The 25,378-nt window shown below is 38.6% G+C and overlaps 1 protein-coding gene across 1 annotated transcript in view; it reads left to right on the top strand.

Moving 5' to 3' along the window:
• The window catches only part of LOC139606626 (basement membrane-specific heparan sulfate proteoglycan core protein-like), a 372,062-nt gene extending 347,781 nt beyond the window's left edge, over positions 1 to 24,281 (top strand). Inside the window, exons 18-24 of the mRNA XM_071458887.1 lie at positions 18,607 to 18,879; positions 18,989 to 19,264; positions 21,061 to 21,270; positions 21,680 to 21,928; positions 22,447 to 22,698; positions 23,841 to 23,903; positions 24,274 to 24,281. Of these exons, the coding sequence (XP_071314988.1) occupies positions 18,607 to 18,879; positions 18,989 to 19,264; positions 21,061 to 21,270; positions 21,680 to 21,928; positions 22,447 to 22,698; positions 23,841 to 23,903; positions 24,274 to 24,281 (1,331 nt within the window). The remainder of the gene's footprint in view (positions 1 to 18,606; positions 18,880 to 18,988; positions 19,265 to 21,060; positions 21,271 to 21,679; positions 21,929 to 22,446; positions 22,699 to 23,840; positions 23,904 to 24,273) is intronic.
• The last annotated feature ends 1,097 nt before the right edge of the window (positions 24,282 to 25,378 follow it).

Genomic DNA, 25,378 nt, shown 5'->3' with positions numbered 1-25,378 from the left:
GAATAATGTTGTTTAGGTTGAAAATCACCGACTGCAAATGACTTGAAGTTTAATTCTGTAACTACAGTGAAAAGGTCAGTGTGACCTGATGACTCAGTTGAGGTGGCATGTAAAGGAGGTGGAGGTGTTAAAGGGAAGCTGGATGTTATTCTCGTGCTGATGAGCAGTGGTTGGGCTCACTTCTTCTTAGACTCTAGTTGCTAATAAATATTTATAACACAGTGGAGTTCAGACACATGGGTGGTTATTTTCAGTGTTTGATTATTTCCCTTCATGCATCTTATTTCTGAGGCTACTGTAGCAGCAGGCTACATGTGAAACTGCAAATATCTTTCATCCATTTCACCAGTTTTCAGCCCACAGGCCCCATTAAACACTGGAAGGTGACAATGATTCAGTGAGGAAGGTTTTCATTGTTTGAGTCTCAGTCATCAGTGATCTTGTAGAAAATGTCAGCTCTGAAACGATCAACGTTATTGATGCTGTTTGGCTGACGAAGGCAAAGGTAAGAAAAAAGAACATGGAGAAATGTTAGTCTGCAAAGAAATTTAAAAATAGTTTCAAAAAGCTGAGCGCAGGTGATGGAAAACAAATATCCAGATGTATTATGACATAAAGAGAGACTTTTGAATTTTCAATTTTTAACTGATGAATGCAAGACAGTCCTTCTCTGACAGCAGGGGTGCACCCTGGACAGGACGCCAGTCTATCACAGGACTGACATATAGACACAAACAACCATTCACAGCTACGAGCAATTTAGAGTCACCAATCAACCTAATGTGCACGTCTTTGGACTGTGGGAGTATCGGAGGGAACCCACACAGACACAGAAAGGCCCCAGGCCTGGAGTTCAAACCCAGAACCTTCTTGCTGTGAGGCAACAGCACTAACCACTGCACCACCGTGCCGCCCCTTCTCCAACATCACTGTCAAAAACAATAATAATGCATGTGTCTGTTGACAGGCTGACACACTCTCCTGTGTCAGCAGCCCATGAAACATGACATTAAAACAAAATCATTCTAGAGTCACCCAGACTGTTCATTCAGCTACAGGCTCATCTGTACCATCTCTTCACAGGAAACAAGACCAACAGTTTTATTTGGAGCTGCAGCACTGAAAATGAGGAAATAGTCTTTAGTTTAATGTGTGCTGTCAGCCAGATGACGTGTTTCACACCTAGTGGGTTATACATATACCACACAGAGGCCAGAGGGAGTGTTCAAGATGAATAACAGTGTGGGAACTTCATGTCAAATTTCCACAAACTCAACTTTCTGGCTCTAACTGAACCTGTTGTCTTCTGATGATGTTTCAGACTGAGAGATAAATACTGAACGTGCACATCTTAACCTCACCACCAGTCACTGGATTAAAGAAACTGCTGTTATCTGTTGATGTGCATTACACTTCACTTAATGACTACCACTGTGCACGTCCTGTATAGTATATGACACTTCTTCTCTTCTACTTACAAACACAATATGTGTGGTGTGAATGTGCTGCTGACTCTAATTCTTCCTATGATGCCAACACATCTTCATGTGTGAGGAAGAACTTGTCTGTCACCCCAGCTGATAAGACTTCATTCTTGTTAGGCTCTAGTTGTCAAGTCATTTTATACCAACAGGAGCAAAACAGATGCAGTGGTTTATTTTAGTGTTTGGTTTATTTGACAGTTTTTCCTCATTGTGCTGTCAGGTTCTGAAGATGTGCAACAACAAACTGTCTTTTTCATGTTGTGGCTGATGGGTGAATATTATCTCTGCAACTGTTATTGCTGCACAGTTGTAATTCAAGGCTTCATCATAAAATGAGCAGGTAGATCACACAGTTCCAGCAAAGAAGAAACATTTTGACCACGTTTTATATCAGTTACACTGTGGAGAGTATGAAGCACACACATACAGGACGTACTGCACATTCCTACACACTACAGTCACACATATACATACTCTAGATACACACAACATACACCTCATGGGCCAGACAAACCTTTGCACAAAGACAGACGGATACACTATATTTAAGTATTGGCAGGAAGTGTAAACCTGTCAAAGTGCCCTGTGGTCAAAGACATATCTGAGTTTTGTGTGAAACGGAAGGAAGAACAAAGAGGCCGAACTCAGAGGGAGGAGTTGAGAAAAAACTCATCTTATATTTGTATGGAACGTAACTTCTTCTTTGTCTTTTGCATCGATCTTCTCTCTTTGTCTTTGTGCTGTTGTTATTAATACAAAGTGGAATCATTTCCCAGCAGCAGAGCGACAGGGTCAGAGCTGGATGTGAAGATGGGGAACACTTTGCTCTGTGTACTGTCATTATTCTGTGAGTACATCAGTCATTTTCCAATTCTGTGACTTTCAGAGGCAGAGTCATGATTTTATCATCGTGGTAGTTTTGGAGGCAGATCTTGGATCAGAGTGGTGGACTAAATACACAAATCAACCAGTTATATATCATTTTATATATTTAGTTTAAAGAGTTTTGTGTGTTTCCTGCCTCATTAGCGATTTACAGAATATCATGTGAGAAATGTGTTGATAATCAGGAGCTGCCTCTGTTGAAACTCCAGCTGGTTGTTAAATGTTTATCATGATTTTGACTGTTTGTCAGATGGATCATGTCTGATGAGGTTTCAATCTTTATTTTAGTGCTGAACACACTCTTCTATGGAAAGACTGAAGGTAACCAGTTGTTTTTCTTTCCTGTTGTTTCTCACTTATAAAATATTGTCTTTAATATCTGTCTCCTACTTATTTTCAACGATATCATGTTTAATCACATCCTCTTAGTGCTGATATATTATCATGTATGAAGCATTTTATTTTAATAATATAATGATATCATTAAACTAGACTAGATCAGTGTCTAACAGTGTGAAATTGCATATTCTTCAGAGCAGTTGATGTTGGTGTTTGTGTTTTCTGTGTAGTGCTGTATGCATGTTGTGCTCTTCATGTATGGAGACCAAATGTTGTGCTGACCCTCAGGCCAGAGTCTGTTCCCTTCATACCAGGGACGTCACTAGGACTGAAAGACAGGGGGGGCTTAGCCCCCATGGTTGTAGGTGGGAATGTGTGCAGCAAATACTTTTCCTCACACCTCAATAGGCTTCATGAATGAATTTATGATTAGTTGCGGAGCATTTATCTTCCAAATGTGACTGAAGACAGTCGACCAATACATTGAATAGAAGGTAACATAATGATGTGGTGCGTTGCTTAATTAGTTTAGTCTCTGGTAGTTTAGTTCAAGGTCCAAGTGAAATTTGACACAGTACAAATGAAGTATGAATGAATCTTTCTTCTGCTTCACAACTCTGCTAACTGTTGATGGAAAGTTAACGTTGCTTAACAGAGAAGCGATGACATGCAGCTTCCCCCTGGGTCCCTCTGCCCGCCTGTCTGCCTAGTACAGCAGGGGAAACAACCACAAGGACCATTTTAATCAAATAATGACAACTTGTGTTATTATTTATTTCAACTCATAGTCTTGCTTCTTTACGTTAAGTGTATGCCTGCACTGTTTACTTTTTATTTTTAATCCAAATTATTATTATTGCTATAATTATTGTTGGGGGGGGGGGGTCAGCCCTAATGATGTCCATGCTTCATACAGCTGGGTTTAGTTTTCATGCGTTCATCTGGTGATTTTAATGGGGCAGGGCAGTGAGCCACCAGAGGGCACTGATGAGTCTCCACCACAGGTACAGTCAGTCCCAACAGTCCTGTGAGCAGCACAGATCATCTCACTGAACTTAGGTTATTAGCATGTGTGCTGACTGCCACAGTGTCTTCTTGGCATCACCTGCAGGAGTGAGTCAAGTTAGAAAGTGAAAAGTTCTCAGCAGAAATGCTCTTTTCAAAATAGTTGTTCAGCCTGGTTGGGATCTGGTGACAGCGACGGCCTTAACATGTGATTCACAATGTTTTCATTTGAATGAAACCATTCAATAATTATCAGTAGAAAAAGTGCTAAACACCTTTGTTTTTCACTGGATTTAATGCGTTTAGTTGTTTTCTTACTGTGTGTTTTTGTCAACAGTTTCCAATCAGGTCACTGTGACTCTACAACCAAACTGGCCTCTGATATACAGAGGAGAGAAGATCACTGTCAGATGTGAGATCCAGGGAGGTGGAGGCACTGAGTGGACGTATGAATGGAGAACAACCAGCTCACACACACCTCCATCACACAGTGAATACAGGATCAGCAGAGCTGCTGAGTCTGACACAGGAGACTACAGGTGTAGGGGTAGAAGTGGTTATTCCTTCACACAGTGGAGTGATGTCATCAGACTGACTGTATCACGTAAGTTGGATTTTCATTTATTCTGAAAGTGTCATTTTAATGTTTTCATTGATTTGAATTAAACAGGAAACATTTTCCCTGTAACAATAATGACGTCTCTTATGAGCAGCTGAGTAACAAACTGTGGTTGTTTTTATAGTGAGAGCAGAGTAAGTGAAGTGGAGCCATGATTCAGTGGACTGTTGCAGTGTAATGACTGACAGAGAGATGCTCAGGAAGAACAGAGAACTATGTGGTTTCTTCCATGAAGTGAAGAACAAATCACAGTGAATCTGAGCTGAGCTCAGCAACAGGAGCTCAGCAGCTGTATCACTTCTTCTTGTCTGGGAACCAGGCCATTGATCTCTGCACTAATGAAACATGAACAGTACCTAGTTAGTTAGTTAGATATGGTAACTGTTGTGTTTCCTAAATCAGTTATCAACCAATGAGAGTCATGTGCTGTTCGTCACTTTCATGTGATGGTAATAGATTTTTTATTCCAGTTATTTATTTGTTTCTTTTGGTCCAATCTGAACAGCTGATAAAGCCAAGGCCACTGTGACACCATCCTCAACAACAACCATACCAGCAGGGGGCAGAGTGACACTGACCTGCTCTGTGGACGACTCTGATGACTGGAGATACGACTGGTTCAGACGTGTCTCACACTCTTCAGTAGCTGATCCAGTAAGAGCTGTTGAACCAGGCAGAGATCTGGTTGTCTCAGAGGGAGGTCGGTACCGCTGCAGAGGAAGGAGAGGAGACCCAGAGATCCTCACAGAGCCCAGTAATGAAGTCCTCATTCTGAAAACTGGTGAGTTTAGTCATTTAATATTCACTGTTCTGTTCAAATCTGTTGTCAGTAGTTTAAAAAAGAGTCATTTGGTGTCAAGAGGGAAACAGGAGAATTTTAATGGATAAATGAAAATAGAGCAGCAGCTCTTCATCCTGAGGATGGAAAAACACAACATGTCAGTCTCTCTGCAGGTTGTGTTAACATGAAATTTCCTTGGTTCTTGAACACAACAAAGCCCCATGATTGAGCTGAGTTTACTCCAGCTGGTGTGTGTCTGTGTGTGTGTGTGTGTGTGTGTGTGTGTGTGTGTGTGTGTGTGTGTGTGTGTGTGTGTGTGTGTGTGTGTGTGTTTATAAAATGTTTTCAGTTTCTCTTTCATGAATCCATTTTGATAAACTTGAGAAAGTTTTGTTGTTCATGAAATAGTTGTTTTCTGATCTGATCCTTTTGTTGGGTTGAATTTGTTTTAGAAACACTTTGCTTGATGTTTTTTCATGTTTTAGTTTTTCACCTGTTTGTGTTGTAGTTGTTGAATAATTTTTGTATTTTTATCAGTAGAAATCTTACTACAAACCTCTGTGTTTGATTTTATCCTATACTTAGTTGTTTAACTTTGTTGTTTTCTTACTGTGTGTTTTTATCAACAGTTTCCAATAAGGTCACTGTGACTCTACAACCAAACTGGCCTCTGATATACAGAGGAGAGAAGATCACTGTCAGATGTGAGATCCAGGGAGGTGGAGGCACTGAGTGGACGTATGAATGGAGAACACCCAGCTCACACACACCTCCATCACACAGTGAATACAGGATCAGCAGTGTTACTGAGTCTGACACAGGAGACTACAGGTGTAGGGGTAGAAGTGGTTATAAATTAACAGAGTGGAGTGAGATCATCAGACTGACTGTATCACGTGAGTTGGATTTTCTTTCATTCATTATGAAAATGTCATGTTTCTTCATGTTTACATTGATCTAAACAGGACAAGTTTAAACATTGATCATCTCATCACTGATCCAGTCCTCTCCAGTTGGATCAGTAATAAACTGTGTTTTCAGTGGAACACAGTCACTATCTTTCATTTGCTGGTAAAATCTAAATGACTAAGTGGATGTTCAGTGTGATCATTTGAATAAATTCTGGTAAAAGTTTTGTGTAATGTTGACAGTTCTTTACTTTTCAAGAACGTAATATAATTAAACAAAATCACTTTCCTGAAGAAAATCACATTGTAATTATTGATTTACTTTGTTTTTTGCTCTGATCTCAACAGGAAGTGAACCCACGGCCACTCTGACAGCAGACAGGACAGTGATACCAGCAGGGGGCAGAGTGACACTGACCTGCTCTGTGGACGGCTCTGATGGCTGGAAATACTCCTGGTTCAGACGAACCTCTGAGTTTTCTCAGGCTGGTTTAATAAAACATGGTGCATCAGACCACACAGTCAGCAGCTCAGAAGGAGGCATCTACACGTGCAGAGGAGGGAGAGGAGAACCAGAGCTCATCACACAAGAAAGCAATAAAGTCACCGTTAAGGAAACTGGTGAGTTTAGTTATTTGTTGTGGAGTAAAACAACATTCACTCTTTAAATCTGTTCTTCTGTTCATCAGTAGTGTAACAAAGAGACGTTTTGATACCAACAGCAAAAAAGAACCAACACAATGATCATGTGTCAGTAGCTCCTACTGTTGTGATGAAGGTGAGAACAGAGCGTTAATCCCTCTTCATGTTGAGCTCAGATTCAAGACGAGACTGGAAGAAGCTTCCTGCCTCTCACTGTATTTATATCATCTAGAAGAGTTTGTCTGCTTGTTACTGTATTTGTAAATGTTTTGTCATCCTTCAGTCCATCACTGCAAATATGAGTGTTAGTAAAGAAAAGCTAAGTCAGACAACTCATGGAGAAAACACACTGATTTGTGCAGTAGAATATCAATAAAAAGCCAGAAATAACTGTCCAAAGTAAACACTGAAACATCCAACTACAAACCTACTTAAACAGTCATTGAACATCTTCTCAGAAGCTGAAGTTGTTTCCATGACGTTGAGGAGTTTGATGTGTGTTGATGTTCAGTCTGACAAACAGTTTGACCTGTGACACATCAGGTTATCTGATGCAGCTCAGCAAACAGATGGTATTTATTCTCTGTTGTTTTCTAACACCTCCACCTGCTCCTGATGACGCTTTTAAAGTCAAACAAAGAGGTGACAAAGGAGATACTGTTCTCTTATATGTTCTAGATACAAAATCACTGCCATTCACCTTTATTCATCTTGAACTTACTTTACAGAGAACGATCAGACTGTTGTAGAAAATAAGTGAAGCCAAACAGCCTGTTGTGTTTGCTGTGTGTCAGTGTCAGTGTAAAGAGCAGCAGTCTGATGGAGAACTGCTGTCACTGTCTGTATGCTGAGTTTCAGCTGCTCCTCTCAGGCTGTTGGATCTGACAGACTGAAAAACATGAAAACCAAGTCCTTTGACCTCTTTAGAAAGTGCTGCTTTTAATGCACAGTTGTTGTTTTCTTGCTGATGATTTTGTTGCTTTAAGTTGTTTTCTTTGAAAAACACTGTTTGATATGTTTTCATCTGTAAAAATCAGCAAATATTATGAGATGTGAATTTATTTTTCTATCAACAGCCTAAGCGTGTATTTTTTATGTGAACAGTTTCCAATAAGGTCACTGTGACTCTACAACCAAACTGGCCTCTGATATACAGAGGAGAGAAGATCACTGTCAGATGTGAGATCCAGGGAGGTGGAGGCACTGAGTGGACGTATGAATGGAGAACACCCAGCTCACACACACCTCCATCACACAGTGAATACAGGATCAGCAGTGTTACTCTGTCTCACAGTGGAAGCTACAGGTGTAGGGGTAGAAAAGACTTGTTTTCCTCAACAGGGTGGAGTGATGTCATCAGACTGACTGTATCATGTAAGTTGGATTTTCATTTATTCTGAAAGTATCATTTTAATGTTTTCATTGATTTGAATTAAACAGGAAACATTTTCCCTGTAACAATAATAACGTCTCTTATGAGCATCTGAGTAACAAACTGTGGTTGTTTTTATAGTGAGAGCAGAGTAAGTGAAGTGGAGCCATGATTCAGTGGACTGTTGAAGTGTAATGACTGACAGAGAGATGCTCAGGAAGAACAGAGAACTATGTGGTTTCTTCCATGAAGTGAAGAACAAATCACAGTGAATCTGAGCTGAGCTCAGCAACAGGAGCTCAGCAGCTGTATCACTTCTTCTTGTCTGGGAACCAGGCCACTGATCTCTGCACTAATGAAACATGAACAGTACCTAGTTAGTTAGTTAGATATGGTAACTGCTGTGTTTCCTAAATCAGTTATCAACCAATGAGAGCCATGTGCTGTTTGTCACTTTCATGTGATGGTAATAGTTTTTTTTATTCCAGTCATTTATTTGTTTCTTTTGGTCCAATCTGAACAGCTGATAAACCCAAGGCCACTGTGACACCATCCTCAACAACAACCATACCAGCAGGGGGCAGAGTGACACTGACCTGCTCTGTGGACGACTCTGATGACTGGAGATACGACTGGTTCAGACGTGTCTCACACTCTTCACTACCTGATCCAGTAAGATCTGTTGAACCAGGCAGAGATCTGGTTGTCTCAGAGGGAGGTCTGTACCGCTGCAGAGGAAGGAGAGGAGACCCAGTGATCCTCACAGAGCCCAATAATGAAGTCCTCATTCTGAAAACTGGTGAGTTTAGTCATTTCATATTCATTGTTGTGTTCAAATCTGTTGTCAGTAGTTTAAAAAAGAGTCATTTGGTGTCAAGAGGGAAACAGGAGAATTTTAATGGATAAATGAAAAAAGAGCAGCAGCTCTTCATCCTGAGGATGGAAAAACACAACATGTTAGTCTCTCTGCAGGTTGTGTCAACATGAAATTGTCTTGGTTCTTGAACACAACACAGCCCCATGATTGAGCTGAGTTTCCTCCAGCTGGTGTGTGTGTGTGTTTGTGTGTATGTGTGTGTGTGTGTGTGTGTGTGTGTGAGTTTGATTTGTATAATGATTATAAAATGTTTTCAGTTTCTATTTCATGAATCCATTTTGAGAAACTTGATAAAGTTTTGTTGTTCATGAAAGAGTTGTTTTCTGATCTGATCCTTTTGTTGGTTTGAATTTTTTTAGAAACACTTTGCTTGATGTGTTTTTATGTTTTAGTTTTTCACCTGTTTGTGTTGTAGTTGTTAATTAATTTTGTATTTTTATCAGTAGAAATCTTACTACAAACCTCTGTGTTTAATTTTATCCTATACTTAGTTGTTTAACTTTGTTGTTTTCTTACTGTGTGTTTTTATCAACAGTTTCCAATAAGGTCACTGTGACCCTGCAACCAAACTGGCCTCTGATATACAGAGGAGAGAAGATCACTGTCAGATGTGAGATCCAGGGAGGTGGAGACACTGAGTGGACGTATGAATGGAGAACACCCAGCTCACACACACCTCCATCACACAGTGAATACAGGATCAGCAGTGTTACTCTGTCTCACAGTGGAAGCTACAGGTGTAGGGGTAGAAAAGACTTGTTTTCCTCAACAGAGTGGAGTGATGTCATCAGACTCACTGTATCATGTAAGTTGAACGTCTTTCATTCATACAAAAATGTTATATTTTACAATTTTTAAAATCTGTTCCATCTAAATACAACAACAAAAACACCCCTGACATTATTGTAGCTCTCTCCAGCTACTCAGGAGAAAATTTTTTTTTTTTTAGTGTAGTAACAAAAGACCTGGAAAAGAGCTTTTTCTGTAACATCAGAGTAACTTCTTATGTACTATACAGTTCCAACACATGGAAAATAAAATGTAGTAAAAATGCTGAATCTCAGCCTCCTCACCTATATTTGGTTGTTAAGGAATCCACAGCTTCCTCTGACAAATATTACAACAGATATATCACCTAATATATTTATTTTCTTCATTAACCTCTAGAGGTTTCAGGTTTTGAAAACTTCATGGAAAGAGTTTGGTCTCATTAACACCTGCTACAATATGTCTTCATTTTGTTGGAGGCTGATCTGCTACATTCACAGTGTTTCAGTCATTTGGTGATTATTGACTTTTCCTCTCAGATTCCTCTCAAGGTTTTATCTGTGATCTGCAGCACAGACCAGAGTTTAATAAAATGGTGGATGGAGGCTTGTGTTAGTTTGTGTCAGTTTCTGTTTCATATATTATGATGAAGAGTTGGAAAATTTTGAAATATTCATTTCCAACCCAGTTGTCCTGACCGGTTCAGAGTCACGTAACATGAAGGACAAGGAAAAGCCACAGTTTCCAGTCCTTTTTCTGTTGGGCACATTTTTTTTCAATCTCCATCTCCACAAGTGTTTCTATATGAACCATAGAAAATACACACCATGAAAGTGAAGGTGACATGTCTGTGTCACCGGCTCGTTTTGTGATTTATTTTGATGCAAAATTTACAAAATAAATGTGTGAATGTTCACAGACTTTAATGTGGACAAAGGGCTGGATGTGAGTTGGGTTAAATTAGTTTCACAGAAAATCAGTCTGATCAGAGTTTATGAAACAAGGTAATAAAGTGAAAATATTTTTCTGGAACAAATCCTATTAAACCACTGACTTGTTTTGTTTTTCACTGTGAACTGAACAGCAGATAAACCCCGGGCCTCACTGACAGCAGACACCACAGTCATACCAGCAGGGGGCAGAGTGACACTGACCTGCTCTGTGGACCCATCATCTGGTTGGAAATACGACTGGTACAGAGACAATAAACTCTCTGAACCTCTGAACACACATGATGCTGATTTCCACACAACTGGACAAATCAGTGTCTCACAGGGAGGAGTCTACAGGTGCAGAGGAGGAAGAGGAGACCCAGTTTACTACACAGAGAAGAGTCAGGAAGTTAGGATTGGTGAGTTTGGAAATAAACACACAATGTAGAATAAATCTATTGTATATTCATGATGCATCATTAAGATGGATGGAAAAACATTATATCTGATGTTAATTGAACTTATTATAAATTCTTGACCATGAACAGGCCCAAACAGGGCTGTTTTTGTTAATATATAATCAGATTGTATCTTAATGTTTGTTCATTTTATGTATTTGTTGATAATGTTCTGAGAGAAAAATGATTCCATGTCCAGAGACCAGACGTCATAACATGTTTTGATCCTGAGAAAATGACTTTCCAACAGATAAACCCCGGCCTGTCCTCACTGTGTCTCCATCATGGCTGAGTCCTGGAGCCTCAGTGACTCTGAAGTGTGAGGTTGAACATCCATCTGCAGGATGGAGGTTCTCCTGGTATAAGGCTGTTCCTGATGTATCACACACCTCCTACAGCTATGAGCTGCTCCCTGGTAGCAGCAGTGGGACTGAACAGGATTCCTACATCGTCCATGGTCAGACACACACAGCAGGATATGTGTGTGAGGCTGGAAGAGGAGACCCAGTGTTTTACACTGAGATCAGTGAACCAAAGTTTGTCTGGTCTGGAGGTGAGTTTGTTGTTTCTTTGGTTTTTTTAAGCCAAGACGCAAATGTTCAGTCATTACCTGAATTCATCCATGTTTTTGTCTGTGAGCAACTTTTCTTAAAAACAAATGTTGGTAAACAAACTGATTTTTACGTTGATGGTCTCCAGTGGAAGAAATGTATTGATTTAGTTTTTTTCCATCAAGATCAACTTTATGTTTTTCAACCTACTGAAAAAAGAAAATGTTGATATTAGATGATTTTGGTTGGTTTAATACTTTCCCTCCTTGTTTCCTTTTGTCCTTAATCCTCAACAAACCAAAGATCAACACTGGAACATTTACACTGAGATCTCTTTCATTTTAATATCTCTGTCTGGTTTGACTCTTTTCTATGTGTTGTTTTCCAGATGTTCATCCATCAGCGTCTCTCACAGTGAGTCCTGACAGAGTGCAGCACTTCATCTCTGAGGATATCTCACTGAGCTGTGAGGGAAACTCTCCTGAGTGGAGAGTGAGGAGGTTTCCTGAGGGCGGCTCCCTGTCCTGTTCTGACTGGAGGAGAATGACTGGATCCAGATGTGACACGTTCTCATCACAGCATAGTGATGCAGTGTACTGGTGTGAGTCTGGATCAGGAGAGTTCAGCAACACAGTCAACATCACTCTACATGGTACGTTTTATTACATTTTCTTTGTGTTTCATTTTTTCTGGTATTTGAAGTATTTTCAACGTCTCATGTGATTTAATTCATCATATCTTAGAAGTGAGTTGTTGACATATACAGAGACTTTCTGAGAGTTTGATCCATGACTCTGCTACATGGTCTGTTCAGTAACTGTCTGTGACCAAACAGACAAAATAACTTCCTCTATGTTCTGTAGATTTAACATCAATAGTTTCATATTAAAAGAAAATGAAATGTCAGTGTTCAGTCTTCTTCACAATTTAGCAGCATAATAATCTTGGTGGCAGGTTTCACTTCACTTACTTCATCCTCAAATTGCATCCAAACTTTGGCCCCAGTAAATATCTTTTCCTTCCAAAGTACTTTGTCAAAAATAATGTTTCTGTAACAAATCACAATAAACGCTCAAGATTTGTGTCTGTAAATTGTAGTACTGTGTAATTTATAGATCAATGTAAAAATCTGTTGTTTATTTGGCAACAGTGATCTGTGAGACACATCCAGCAGGTTGTAAGAGAACGAGATCAAATGTCAGGTCTTATGATGATCCTGTAAAATAAATCAGAACTGCATCAGAATAAAAACAGATGTGTAATCTATTCTCATCACTACATGTCAGCTGGTTGTAAAGGTCTGCAGCAGCTGATCTCTGACTGAAGCTTCACATTCTGACTGTTTTACAGATGATTATCATGATGGTGTTATCCTGGTGAGCCCCGTCCATCCTGTGACTGAGGGAGAGTCTGTTACTCTTGGCTGCAGATTCAGGACAGAAAAAAATCTTTCCAGTGTGTTTTTCTACCATAATGACAAACTGATCCAAAGTGATACCAGGACGGAGCTGAAAATCTCTGCAGTGTCAAAGTCAGATGAAGGTTTCTACAAGTGTCAGTCCTCAGGAAAAGTGTCACCACAGAGTTGGATGTCAGTTAAAGGTGAGTGGGATTCAAATATTTTATGCTTTTTTGCTTTTGTGAACTGTGTTGACAGTGTATATTTATGTGTATGTTCTGTCTATGTTTGATGTTTTTGTATTTTTTCAAGTTTCTGAATAGTTTTACTAACACTTAAATAATGTTACAGTAGCTGTGCCGAGACATGAAAGCTCTTCATTTCCTGTGCGGCTGATCCTTGGGCTGGTTTGTGGAATCGTACTCATTGTTCTCCTGCTCCTGTTGTATCGCTGCAGACAGTCCAAGGGTGAGGCACGTTTCCTCTGATATTAAACACTTTACTTACTCTTTAATGATTCACATACACAGATGCGACAAAATCATCTAAAATGAAATGTGTTTTGATCACATGCATGAAAGTTCAGAGTATTTTACACTGATTCTACCTGAACTGAAGCTAAACTACGAGACAGAATCCACAAATATCATTGTTCTTCTGTTCTATTGTAATAATACAAACATGATGACACCATTATGGGTCTGTGTGATGAAAATATCTTGTAGATGTGATTGTGACTTATCCACACATCCAAAAAAATAAAAAATTAACAAATAAAAATACCAACTGTGGATTTTTGTAAAAGTTGTCATATTTTTTCAGTGTAATAGAAGTAAAATGATTAATCTGACCTTTGCTTGCTTTGTTGCTGTAGGTGATATTAGTCTTGATGCTGAAGATGCAGAAAACGGTACAGTTTGCACCTTTTGATTAACATGGAGCACTTACAAATGCAACAGCAGGATGATTTCAGGGACTGGTTACAAGTGCTTGATATGAAACCCTGTAACTCAAAAATATGTTTATTTCACCTGCAGGTGAACCTCAGGATGTGACATATTCTTCTATTGAACTGAAAAACATTGGAAAGAAGCGTTAGTACTCCAAATGTTTGTCATGTAAAAGATAAAAAAAGTTTTTGACCTGCAGTGCCTAAAAACATCTTTTTTTTTCCTCTTTTATAAATTTATTTTAACAGACAAACATCGTGAACCAGCAGAGACCTCTGTTTACTCTGATATAAAGACAAGACCTGCAGGTACAGTCATGCTCAGAGTTTGTATTGTTTCATATACAGTAGGTGATTGTTGTTGTATGTTGTGTGTCAGTAGTTTCCAGTATCTTTCCATCTCACAGATATGACATAAAACTGATAAGTTTTTCTCTTATATTTTTACTCTCTGGTCATGGTGCTGCAGATTATGAAATACTGTAGCTTGTTTGTGGAAATTCCTCCTCCACCTTCTCCTTTTTGTCTTCCAAACATGAGGTGGTGCAATCAGAGATAATTAAAATGTATCTTTCACAATCTTTTCCCAAAAAATCCATCCATTCATCCATCAGCTGTGTATTATAGAGATCTGGCTTCTGTTTCAGACAATAGTCCCTTGTATGCCCAGGTGAACATCAACACCAAAGAAAAAGCCAAGAAGAAGAAAGGTTAGTTAAGTGCAGTATTGTCTTGGACACAGTGAAATGCTATTTGTTCAGTATTTGTAAAGTAGGTGCTGTTTGTAATTACTGTATTTTTTAGTCATGTAAGCTTATTTGACATTTTGTATGTATGCTGAACAGCAGTTTACTTACATTTACATTATATCAGTAAAGTCTGTAAAAGCTTTAATACTCTGTAATGTAGCTAGTTTGAGCACTAGGGGCAGAATACTGTCATTTTACTCAGTGGACACATTAACCCTGACAATCCACCTCAGTTCAGTGCCTGTATCTTTGGCAACTGTCTTGATTTAATCATCTCTCCATTTATAGGAAAATCAGCTCCTGCAGCAACTGATGACTCAGTTTATTCTGAAGTGAAAAACCCAGGAACAGCTTTTGGTAAAAATGCTGCCAAGTCATTTGAATATTGTGTTGATTGATAAGTTATAACTCAGCTTTACATCTTGTCTTTTTTTTTCTTGCTGTTTTCTTCCAGGTCTGTGAAGAGAGCTGTATCAACAAAACTGATTCATGGTTGACAGCATTTTCTGAAACCATTGTGGGCACCTCTGCTTTCCAAAGATCAGACATGCTCTCGATTTTGTACCGTTACTTTGTTAATCGATGATGTAAAAGAATGAATTTAATGTTCTGTTTTAGCCCAAAGCACAAGACTACTGAGGTGTAGCCACATTTCGCATTTATGCATGATGTTGTTTTACAGTTATTTTGTCATTTATTTGTAAAACTTTAGTAGGATACTTTGAATACAGGCTGTTACAAAGAGAGCAACAATTAACAGTTTGATGCATTATGTTCCAGCTCCAGTACCCAGGTTATTGTGCAGCTTTACAGTTATTTTTATGGTGCTAGATGGTAGATGTTAGATTTCAGCAGCAAACAAACATAAGTAGATGAAATCTTTGGCTTGTGTTGTCATTAGTGTAGTTGCCAAATGATCTTGATAACACAACGGGAAAACAACATGAGATGGTTTCTTTTAGAGTTTTTCCCCATTTGTTGTACCACCATGAAGCAAAAACAAAGGAATCTCAAATTTCATATGATGGTGCCATGCTTGTAAAATGTAGCTGTGAAAACAGTCAAGATGTATTTTGATCTTTTATCCATAGGCTATGATGCTTTATCGCTCATTTATATCTGGGTTTTTCAGCTTTTTTTTCAGACCAATAAAGACACGGACACATCTTGCTGCCAAAGAAGAAGCATTGACAACGTTTTAAACAACAACACATTCACGTGTACTCAGTTTTTGCAGTATTTAAGCAGCTGCTGTGTGTATCATTGCTGTCCAGACATCACAGATGCAGTGTTTTGTATGTTTGACATCATCTGAGTGTGATCCAGCTGTTATCAATAAAATAACACCAAGATGACTGAATAGTTTTCTCAGTATTTTTTCAAAAATGTTGTTACAATTTGCAATATGTGACATGAAATGAAGAAAGGAAAAGCAGCAAGGTGGTCCCACCCTCTTTAAGTATCAAGTAATAATACATTTTACTTCTCCTGCGGGGTTTATTTCACCAGTCTTTCTGAAAAGCTAAAACAGGTTCCTGTGGTGGTTTTTAGGTGTATTTCAAATGAAATATATATCGACCACAGCACTGGACAGTGCAGTTTGAACACATCATCTGGACAGTTCATGAACAATTCTTATGATGTTATTTAACTTCAGCTCTTCTCACACTCGCTGCTGTGCATGAGACTATTTCTGTTTCTCTCACACATTCACTTCCTGAAGGTGAAGTTGTGACCACAGTTGTGACCAGAGCTTCACCGTAAAGTGGAGAGAGTCTGTGGTGGAGTAACTGAAAATGTAACTTTATGATTTCAGCTGAAGAATGAAGTTATTTTCAGGTAAAGGTTTCACTGTTGGCTGAGGACTGTGGATTACCAACACTTGCTGTACTGCATTGATAATCTCTTCCTTTAAACCTGTGTGCTGCAGATAGGGAGGACATTTATAAATTCAAGAAGAACATGTTCATTTTATACATTTTATAATTTTACAGTAGCATTACAAATACTTTGCGAGGCCACAGCAGTGTACAGTACGACAGGAAGGAAATGGAAATGCCTGTCTCCATCCAGTTAAAATTTGATTCATCAAAAGCGTATTACTGTACAAGATACACACAAAATGTTTCCATTTCCATAACTGCTGTTCTATGATTCCAGCGATCACATCTTCATCTTATCATTTCTTCTTGCACATTTGAGAGTTAAAAACAAGACATCAAACATAAACAGGGCTTCTTCATAAAACTAGTGGACAGACCATACACAGTTTTGAGAGGGTTGAAAGCTGCGAGCTGCTGCTGGTGGTCAAATGCTACGTGACAGTAACAGGAGAAGTGTGAACACGTGAAAGTATAACTTTGCTCAGATCTGGTCTGGTTGTGTCAGCTTTGTGTTAAAGGGAAGGAAGCACAGACAAGTTTAACTCAGAAGAAGAAGAAGAAGTTGGAGAAAACGTCCGGAGCAACATTTAGATGAAATGTAACTTCTGTATCTCCTCAGTCCTGCTGCCGTTTCAAGCTCTCTCTTGACGCAGCAGAGGAGAATCTCAGAGTGACAGCGCTGGATGTGAGGATGGGACAGACCTCACCCTGTGTGCTCGGGCTCTTCTGTGAGTATTGACACGGATCAAGGAAAAGGTTGTGGTGAAGTGAGAAGAAGGGACGACCACAGGTTTCCCTGGAAGTTTGAACAGAGCAGACTTGGTATCATCATGATTGTTTTGTAAGAAGGATCTTTGTTGTTTCTTTTTTTTTTAGCAGTGATTTGCTACAACATTAATATTACCCAACTATAGCTGCCATTGATGAAACCCCAGTTGTTTGTTATGGTTATTGTACATTAATCACTTCTGTTTGTCTGATAATGTCCTTTAGTGCTGTGGACACTCCCCTACTATGGACACGCTGAAGGTAATTTCACAGTGTTCATTACTTTTCTTTATTAGTGTTTTCACTTAAGATGAATATTCACCCACTGCTTTACTTTAAACGTGTTCTATTTCTTTTTCTTCTCTTTTGTCATGAATTCATCTTTTCAATCTATGTATCCACACAGATCACAGTAGACTGTGAGTAGAATAGCTGCTATTTTCTGCTACTTACTGTGTAGTGTTGTATGAATGTTTGTGTTGTGTTATAGATGCTGTGCTGACCCTTCAGCCCGACCAGTCCACTTTTTTTCCTGGAGAATCTGTGACCTTCATATGTGACACGAAGGAAGGAGAAGAAACTCACTGGGAATACGCACTCACCAAGGATAAATGGCCATTTGTTCCATATAATGTCTATAAACTCTACACATTACCACGTCTCTGGACAGGCTACAGTGGTGAATACCAGTGCCTTCTTCGCCACAAGCTCTCATATGATGTGAAAACCAGTAACATCGTCTCTTTGACTGTATCTGGTAAGTCGATGTTTTATCACCATGAGAAAGTTTACCATGAATATTAGCACTTATTTATGAGCCCTGTTCATATGATTGCCCCAATTGTGTTGATATAAACAGTATAAATCTAAATGTATTTGTAATCATGTACTTTAAACATTTTAGAAAACCCTGAAATTATTACAGATAGAATAAAACAAGGCGAAAGTAAGTAGAAGTAACACAACAGAGCTCTCCACATCAGGAGTCTTACGTGTTTATTTGTGTCTGTCACTACATAATTATGGAGGTGTTTTCCTTTGGAAACCAAAATCAGGACAGATGTGGAAGTGGTCTAACAACAGTGGGTGTCATTTTATTTGTAATTTTGGCTCTATAAATAAAATGAAGCTGACTTGAAGGTTGCTGTAACATTGTGCTGAGAACATTTCATCTTATGTCATTTTGAAGCCATTCCCATTTGAATCATTCACATCATTCACATGTTTCTTACAACAGGAGAAGCACCTAAGGCCACACTGCTATCAGGCCCAACAAACATACCAGTAGGAGGCCGTGTTACACTGACCTGCTCTGTGGCCGGCTCTGCTGGTTGGACATATCACTGGTCCAGACGAACTCCAGGCTCTGATGAAACTCTGCCTGTGAGAGATGGTGATGAAAACAGAGTGATGAGTATCTCACAAGGAGGCACTTACTGGTGCAGAGGAGGGAGAGGAAATCCAGTCTTCTACACTCATGCAAGTGATGAGGTCACAATTCAGATAACTTGTGAGTTTAATGGTTTCAGTTGTAGTAAAGTAAAACGACATGAATTCCTCATTACTGCTTTAAAGCTCTGTTGTTTTCTTTGTTGACTTTATATTTCTGCTGTGAACAGTTTCCAATAAGGTCAGTGTGACTCTGCAGACCAGCTGGCCTCACATTTTCAGTGGTGAGACGATCACTGTCAGGTGTGAGATCCAGGGAGGCGGAGACGCTGAGTGGGAGTATGAATGGAGAACATCCTGGTCAATCACACATCGGACAAATGATGATTACTGGAGTACCAGAGCTTCTGAGTCCCACGGTGAGGGCTACATGTGTAGGGGTAGACACAGAAGGGACCCGTATTCTTCGACAGAGCGGAGTAAAGGCCTCAAAGTAACAGTATCACGTAAGTCATATATTTGTTATGCTTTCATCTACATGAGGGACAGACGGTGGTAGTCACTGCAGCTTCTGGAAAAATATCACTCTGAAGATCTGCAGGGAAAAACAGAGACAGTGATTTTTATTGTAGAGAACTTGTGGTGTGTAATATAGAGATTTCCTCCTATAGATGAAATGACACCACAGAGAATGACTGCTAAACCACCCCCATTAAGAAGTCCACAGTTCACTGATTTTGTCTAATAACACAACTTCCCCAGTGTAAAAACATCTTACCACGCAACAAGATGAGTCATTATTAGCAAATACTGTAGCTCATGTGTAATGTCATGTCTTTTTACATTTTAAAGTTGTCTGCACTGCAATATTATACAAAAAAATAATAATTCATTAAAAATTATACACAATCTTATTTATATATAATATATACACCTAGTTGCACCGCTGAGGATCATTTAAGTTTTATCCTACCTTGACCATGTAGAAATTCAAGGATGATTATGTCAAATCATTTAATTAAGGGAAACAATAATTTGCTTCTTTTATCTTGTTTGTCAATGCATACAACTGTAAACTGTATTATTTAAGGATGTGAGGATAATGAATTAAATATTAAATATAAGAAACTAAATACACAAAAATGTACACACAAATTTAACACTGTGTTTATAAAGTCTTTTTGAATTGTCTTCTAGATAATATGAGAAATTTGCCATGATATAATTGTTTGCAGTTTATTTGCAGTTCCAATTCATTTAGTACTCACTTTATTCTTTATTATTTGTTACTTATTTCTATCTTTAAACTCAAAGGCAGCTAAACCAAAGGCTCAGTTGAGTGCTGACAAACGAACAATACCAGCAGGGGGCAGAGTGACACTGACCTGCTCTGTGGACCCATCATCTGGTTGGAAATACGACTGGTACAGAGACAATAAACTCTCTGAACCTCTGAACACACATGATGCTGATTTCCACACAACTGGACAAATCAGTGTCTCACAGGGAGGAGTCTACAGCTGCAGAGGAGGAAGAGGAGACCCAGTTTACTACACAGAGAAGAGTCAGGAAGTTAGGATTGACACCATTGGTGAGTTTGGAAATAAACACACAATGTAGAATAAATCTATTGTATATTCATGATGCATCATTAAGATGGATGGAAAAACAGTGTATTTTAATAACTGAACTTTTTGGTGTTTTCATGTTCTTATTATAAATTCTTGACCATGAACAGTCCCAAACAGGGCTGTTGTGACTCTGCAGCCCGACTGGACTGAGATCTACAGAGGAGAGAGGATCAGTGTCAGCTGTGAGATCCAGGGAGGAGACACTGAGTGGACGTATGAATGGGAAACTACCAGCTCACTGAAACCTTCAAATCAACATGAATACAGGATTAGTTCTGCTTCATCGTCCCACAGTGGAGAGTACAGGTGTAGGGGCAGGATGAAAAGTGCTCGACGTAATACAACAGAGTGGAGTGCTGCAGTCAACCTGACAGTGTATGACAGTAAGTCAGATCATTATCATTTAAACTGAAGATGTTAACAAGTTAAAATGTTTTTGTTAGTATATAATCAGATTGTATCTTAATGTTTGTTTATATTATGTATTTGTTGATAATGTTCTGAGAGAAAAATGATTCCATGTCCAGAGACCAGACGTCATAACATGTTTTGATCCTGAGAAAATGACTTTCCAACAGATAAACCCCGGCCTGTCCTCACTGTGTCTCCATCATGGCTGAGTCCTGGAGCCTCAGTGACTCTGAAGTGTGAGGTTGAACATCCATCTGCAGGATGGAGGTTCTCCTGGTATAAGGCTGTTCCTGATGTATCACACACCTCCTACAGCTATGAGCTGCTCCCTGGTAGCAGCAGTGGGACTGAACAGGATTCCTACATCGTCCATGGTCAGACACACACAGCAGGATATGTGTGTGAGGCTGGAAGAGGAGACCCAGTGTTTTACACTGAGATCAGTGAACCAAAGTTTGTCTGGTCTGGAGGTGAGTTTGTTGTTTCTTTGTTTTTTTAAGCCAAGACGCAAATGTTCAGTCATTACCTGAATTCATCCATGTTTTTGTCTGTGAGCAACTTTTCTTAAAAACAAATGTAGGTAAACAAACTGATTTTTACGTTCATGGTCCCCAGTGGAAGAAATGTACTGATTTAGTTTTTTTCCATCAAGACCAACTTTAAGTTTTTCAACCTACTGAACAAAGAAAATTTTGATATTAGATGATTTTAAATACTGAAGTTGGTTTAATATCTTTCTCTCGTTGTTTCCTTTTGTCCTTAATCCTCAACAAACAAAGATCAACACAGGAACATTTACACTGAGATCTCTTTCATTTTAATATCTCTGTCTGGTTTGACTCTTTTCTATGTGTTGTTTTCCAGATGTTCATCCATCAGCGTCTCTCACAGTGAGTCCTGACAGAGTGCAGCACTTCATCTCTGAGGATATCTCACTGAGCTGTGAGGGAAACTCTCCTGAGTGGAGAGTGAGGAGGTTTCCTGAGGGTGACTCCCTGTCCTGTTCTGACTGGAGGAGAATGACTGGATCCAGATGTAACATGTTCTCATCACAGCGTAGTGATGCAGTGTACTGGTGTGAGTCTGGATCAGGAGAGTTCAGCAACACAGTCAACATCACTCTACATGGTACGTTTTATTACATTTTCTTTGTGTTTCATTTTTTCTGGCATTTGAAGTATTTTCAACGTCTCATGTGATTTAATTCATCATATCTTAGAACTGAGTTGTTGACATATACAGAGACTTTCTGAGAGTTTGATCCATGACTCTGCTACATGGTCTGTTCAGTGACTGTCTGTGACCAAACAGACAAAATAACTTCCTCTATGTTCTGTCGATTTAATGTAAATAGGTTTTCATCTAATGAAAATCAAATGTTGAAACTGTTGTTGTATTTTTATGAACAAATACTTACAATATACAATGTAGTTTATTTGGCAACAGTGATCTGTGAGACACATCCAGCAGGTTGTAAGAGAACGAGATCAAATGTCAGGTCTTATGATGATCCTGTAAAATAAATCAGAACAGCATCAGAATAAAAACAGATGTGTAATCTATTCTCATCACTACATGTCAGCTGGTTGTAAAGGTCTGCAGCAGCTGATCTCTGACTGCAGCTTCACATTCTGACTGTTTTACAGATGATTATCATGATGGTGTTATCCTGGTGAGCCCCGTCCGTCCTGTGACTGAGGGAGAGTCTGTTACTCTTGGCTGCAGATTCAGGACAGAAAAAAATCTTTCCAGTGTGTTTTTCTACCATAATGACAAACTGATCCAAAGTGATACCAGGACGGAGCTGAATATCTCTGCAGTGTCAAAGTCAGATGAAGGTTTCTACAAGTGTCAGTCCTCAGGAGAAGTGTCACCACAGAGTTGGATGTCAGTTAAAGGTGAGTGGGATTCAAATATTTTAGGCTTTTTTTGTTTTTTGAACAAAGAAACACTGTCAACATATAGTATATTTATATGGACATGTTGTAGATTTTGGTGTGTTTTAGAGTTTTGTCTTTACTTACATCTCATTTATTTGAAGGATTTTTTAAATTCAGTTAAGACAAGTCCAATATAAATACATTGCTTCATACTATAATTAATTTCAATAAAATTTCATATTTACAGCAGCTGTGTCAGGACCAGAAAGTTCTTCATTTCCTGTGTTGCTGATCGTTGGGCTGGTTTGTGGAATAGTATTGATTATTGTCCTGCTGCTGTGTGGCTGCAGAAAGTCAACAGGTGAGACATTGATTATTAAAAATCTGTGATCAGTTCTGACGTCATGTCATGGAGCAGTGGTTCACTTTTCAATACAAATCCTACTGTGCTTTTTACAGGTCCATGTGTTCACAGGTTTGTACAACACACTCTCTTCTCTCCTCTGCAACTTACTTCTAAATTTTCCTGCTAATTACTATTAATATACATTTTTAAACTCCATGTTTCAGGCTCACTCAGACTCACAGAGGGAATCAGGGCTCTGCTACAGACCAAACAGTCAAACATGATGAAAATCAACAGCAAGTATATTCCTCTCTTCTCCACGGTCAGTTTTTCATCTCACTTCAAACCATTTCACAACTGTTTCTAACTCAGTTTCTATTCGATGGAGACCAGGAAATATTTAGATCCATTTGTATCCAGTTCTCCAAGACTGTCCTCATTCCTTCTGCTGCTGGAGTTAAACCAAACCTCAGTAATTTAACATGTGACTTCAGGAAGTTCTTCAGTTCAAATGACTGTCACAGACATGAGGTGACTGATGTGACTTTGTTTTGATTTTCACTGACCTGTAGGTGACGTCTGCGTCTATGAATCAATCAGAGGATCTGAAAACACTGGAGAAGGTTCAGTACTTTTACTTTTACTAATGTTGAGCTGATGGAAGCTGCAGTATATAATTATATAGGAGTGATTAATATTAAAGTCAGTGAAAACATTATTTCTTCAGGTCAACCAGACAGAAATGTCACTAATGTCACATCTCCTGTTGAAGTTTATACAACAATGAAATCCTGTCATGTGATCATTTTAACAGGTCAGTGTGATGGTGCAGAGGAGAGCTCTGACTATATTAATGTGAATCCAGATTCAGCCACAGGTACAAACATTAACATCAGTTATTTATCTTGTTTTATCATCATTTAATTCAAATATACTTTTTACAAAAAAGTTGTTATAAACATCACTGTCAGACAGTATGTGTAATGGAGGACATTCTTAAAGGGAAGCTTTGATGTAGCTTTCTCAGTTTATTTATTAACAAGTCTCTCACATCTAAATCCTTTCTTTAACGTCCACTTTTCATTTTTTTTATTGTAATATTTGAAATTAGTTTCCTGATTCCAAATAGAAATTGTAAGATTTTTTCTGAATGTATCACATTTGTTTTCAATGATATAAATGATGTTTCATATAATGTCAGATAGGATGTCTCAGTTTTCCAGCTGTTTATTGTGATTTTGTTCCAGGTCCATAAAAAGATGAACATCATCAACAAAACAAGAGAGACGTGGATGACAACATAAAAAAACAGACATTTTGTGCAGCTGAGCAGCAGATTATGTTTTTTAAAAAGCATGATATAAATTCATGGACTTTTGGCATTTTGCTTATTAATGCATATCAAATATATATTGTTTCTCTGTGGTTATATTTCCCCCCTGTTGTTGAGTATGTTCATCATGTGGTGCTGATTTAAACATCAGTTTTAAGTTCAATCAGAGTTAAGTAATAACAGAAAAAAATACTCACTATCTTACAGATAACTTATAAAATGACACGTAATTCTTGTCAGTATCAAAAATGATATACTGAAGGTTACTCACTTTTCCCTGAGTCTCACGTGTCCCGACCTGATGAAAAGTGACTGCTCGTCCCTGAGTCCTGCTCATCATCATGTAGGAGTAAAAAGAGCAGCAGGCAGAGACCTCCAGTCACTGCAAGGTCACACTGAGAATGACAGGATTTTACAGTGTTGGTCACCTGTTAACCAGCATAAATGTACTTTACTGTACATGTCAGGCAATGATAAGGAATTTTTTTGTAAAACTGTATTTGTCATTTGGACAAAGTGCAGATGAACATTAGAAATAGATTCACTTGTCATCCTACAAAAATATGAACAAGACAAGCATCAGAGTTGTGACAACTTCGTAGAAGTTTATATTTACAAACTGAGCCACTTTGTGTGATTGTTGTATAATCCATCCATCCATCCGTCCATTTTCTTAACCGCTTATCTGAACCGGGTCACAGGTTGTTATAATATATATAATGATAAATTCTATTTATATGATATTTAATGTAATATATTTTACATTGTACTGTATTGTTTTTCTTTCTTCTTTATCTCATGTTTCCTACTAAAAGCAGTGGGTTTGTAAATAAATATAATAAAGTCAAGTGAACAGTCATGGTTGGATTTTCTCTTACAAACGTTGACTAGTGCACCTGTCGTGTTCACCTCCCGCCCCTTACTTTAGTGTTCCCGGTCAAAATTGACCGGTCTGTTTTAACTGCTCTTAAATTAGCACAAAAACCATTTTTCACCACAAAATTTTTATTCAACATTCT

This window comes from Trachinotus anak, unplaced genomic scaffold (assembly GCF_046630095.1).
Source record: "Trachinotus anak isolate AG129_WGS33_773 ecotype Australia unplaced genomic scaffold, CSIRO_AGI_Tana_v1 ptg000023l, whole genome shotgun sequence".
Taxonomy (NCBI): Eukaryota; Metazoa; Chordata; class Actinopteri; order Carangiformes; family Carangidae; genus Trachinotus; species Trachinotus anak.
Note: the sequence above shows the minus strand (reverse complement) of the source record. Positions and strands in the feature narration are given on the sequence as shown.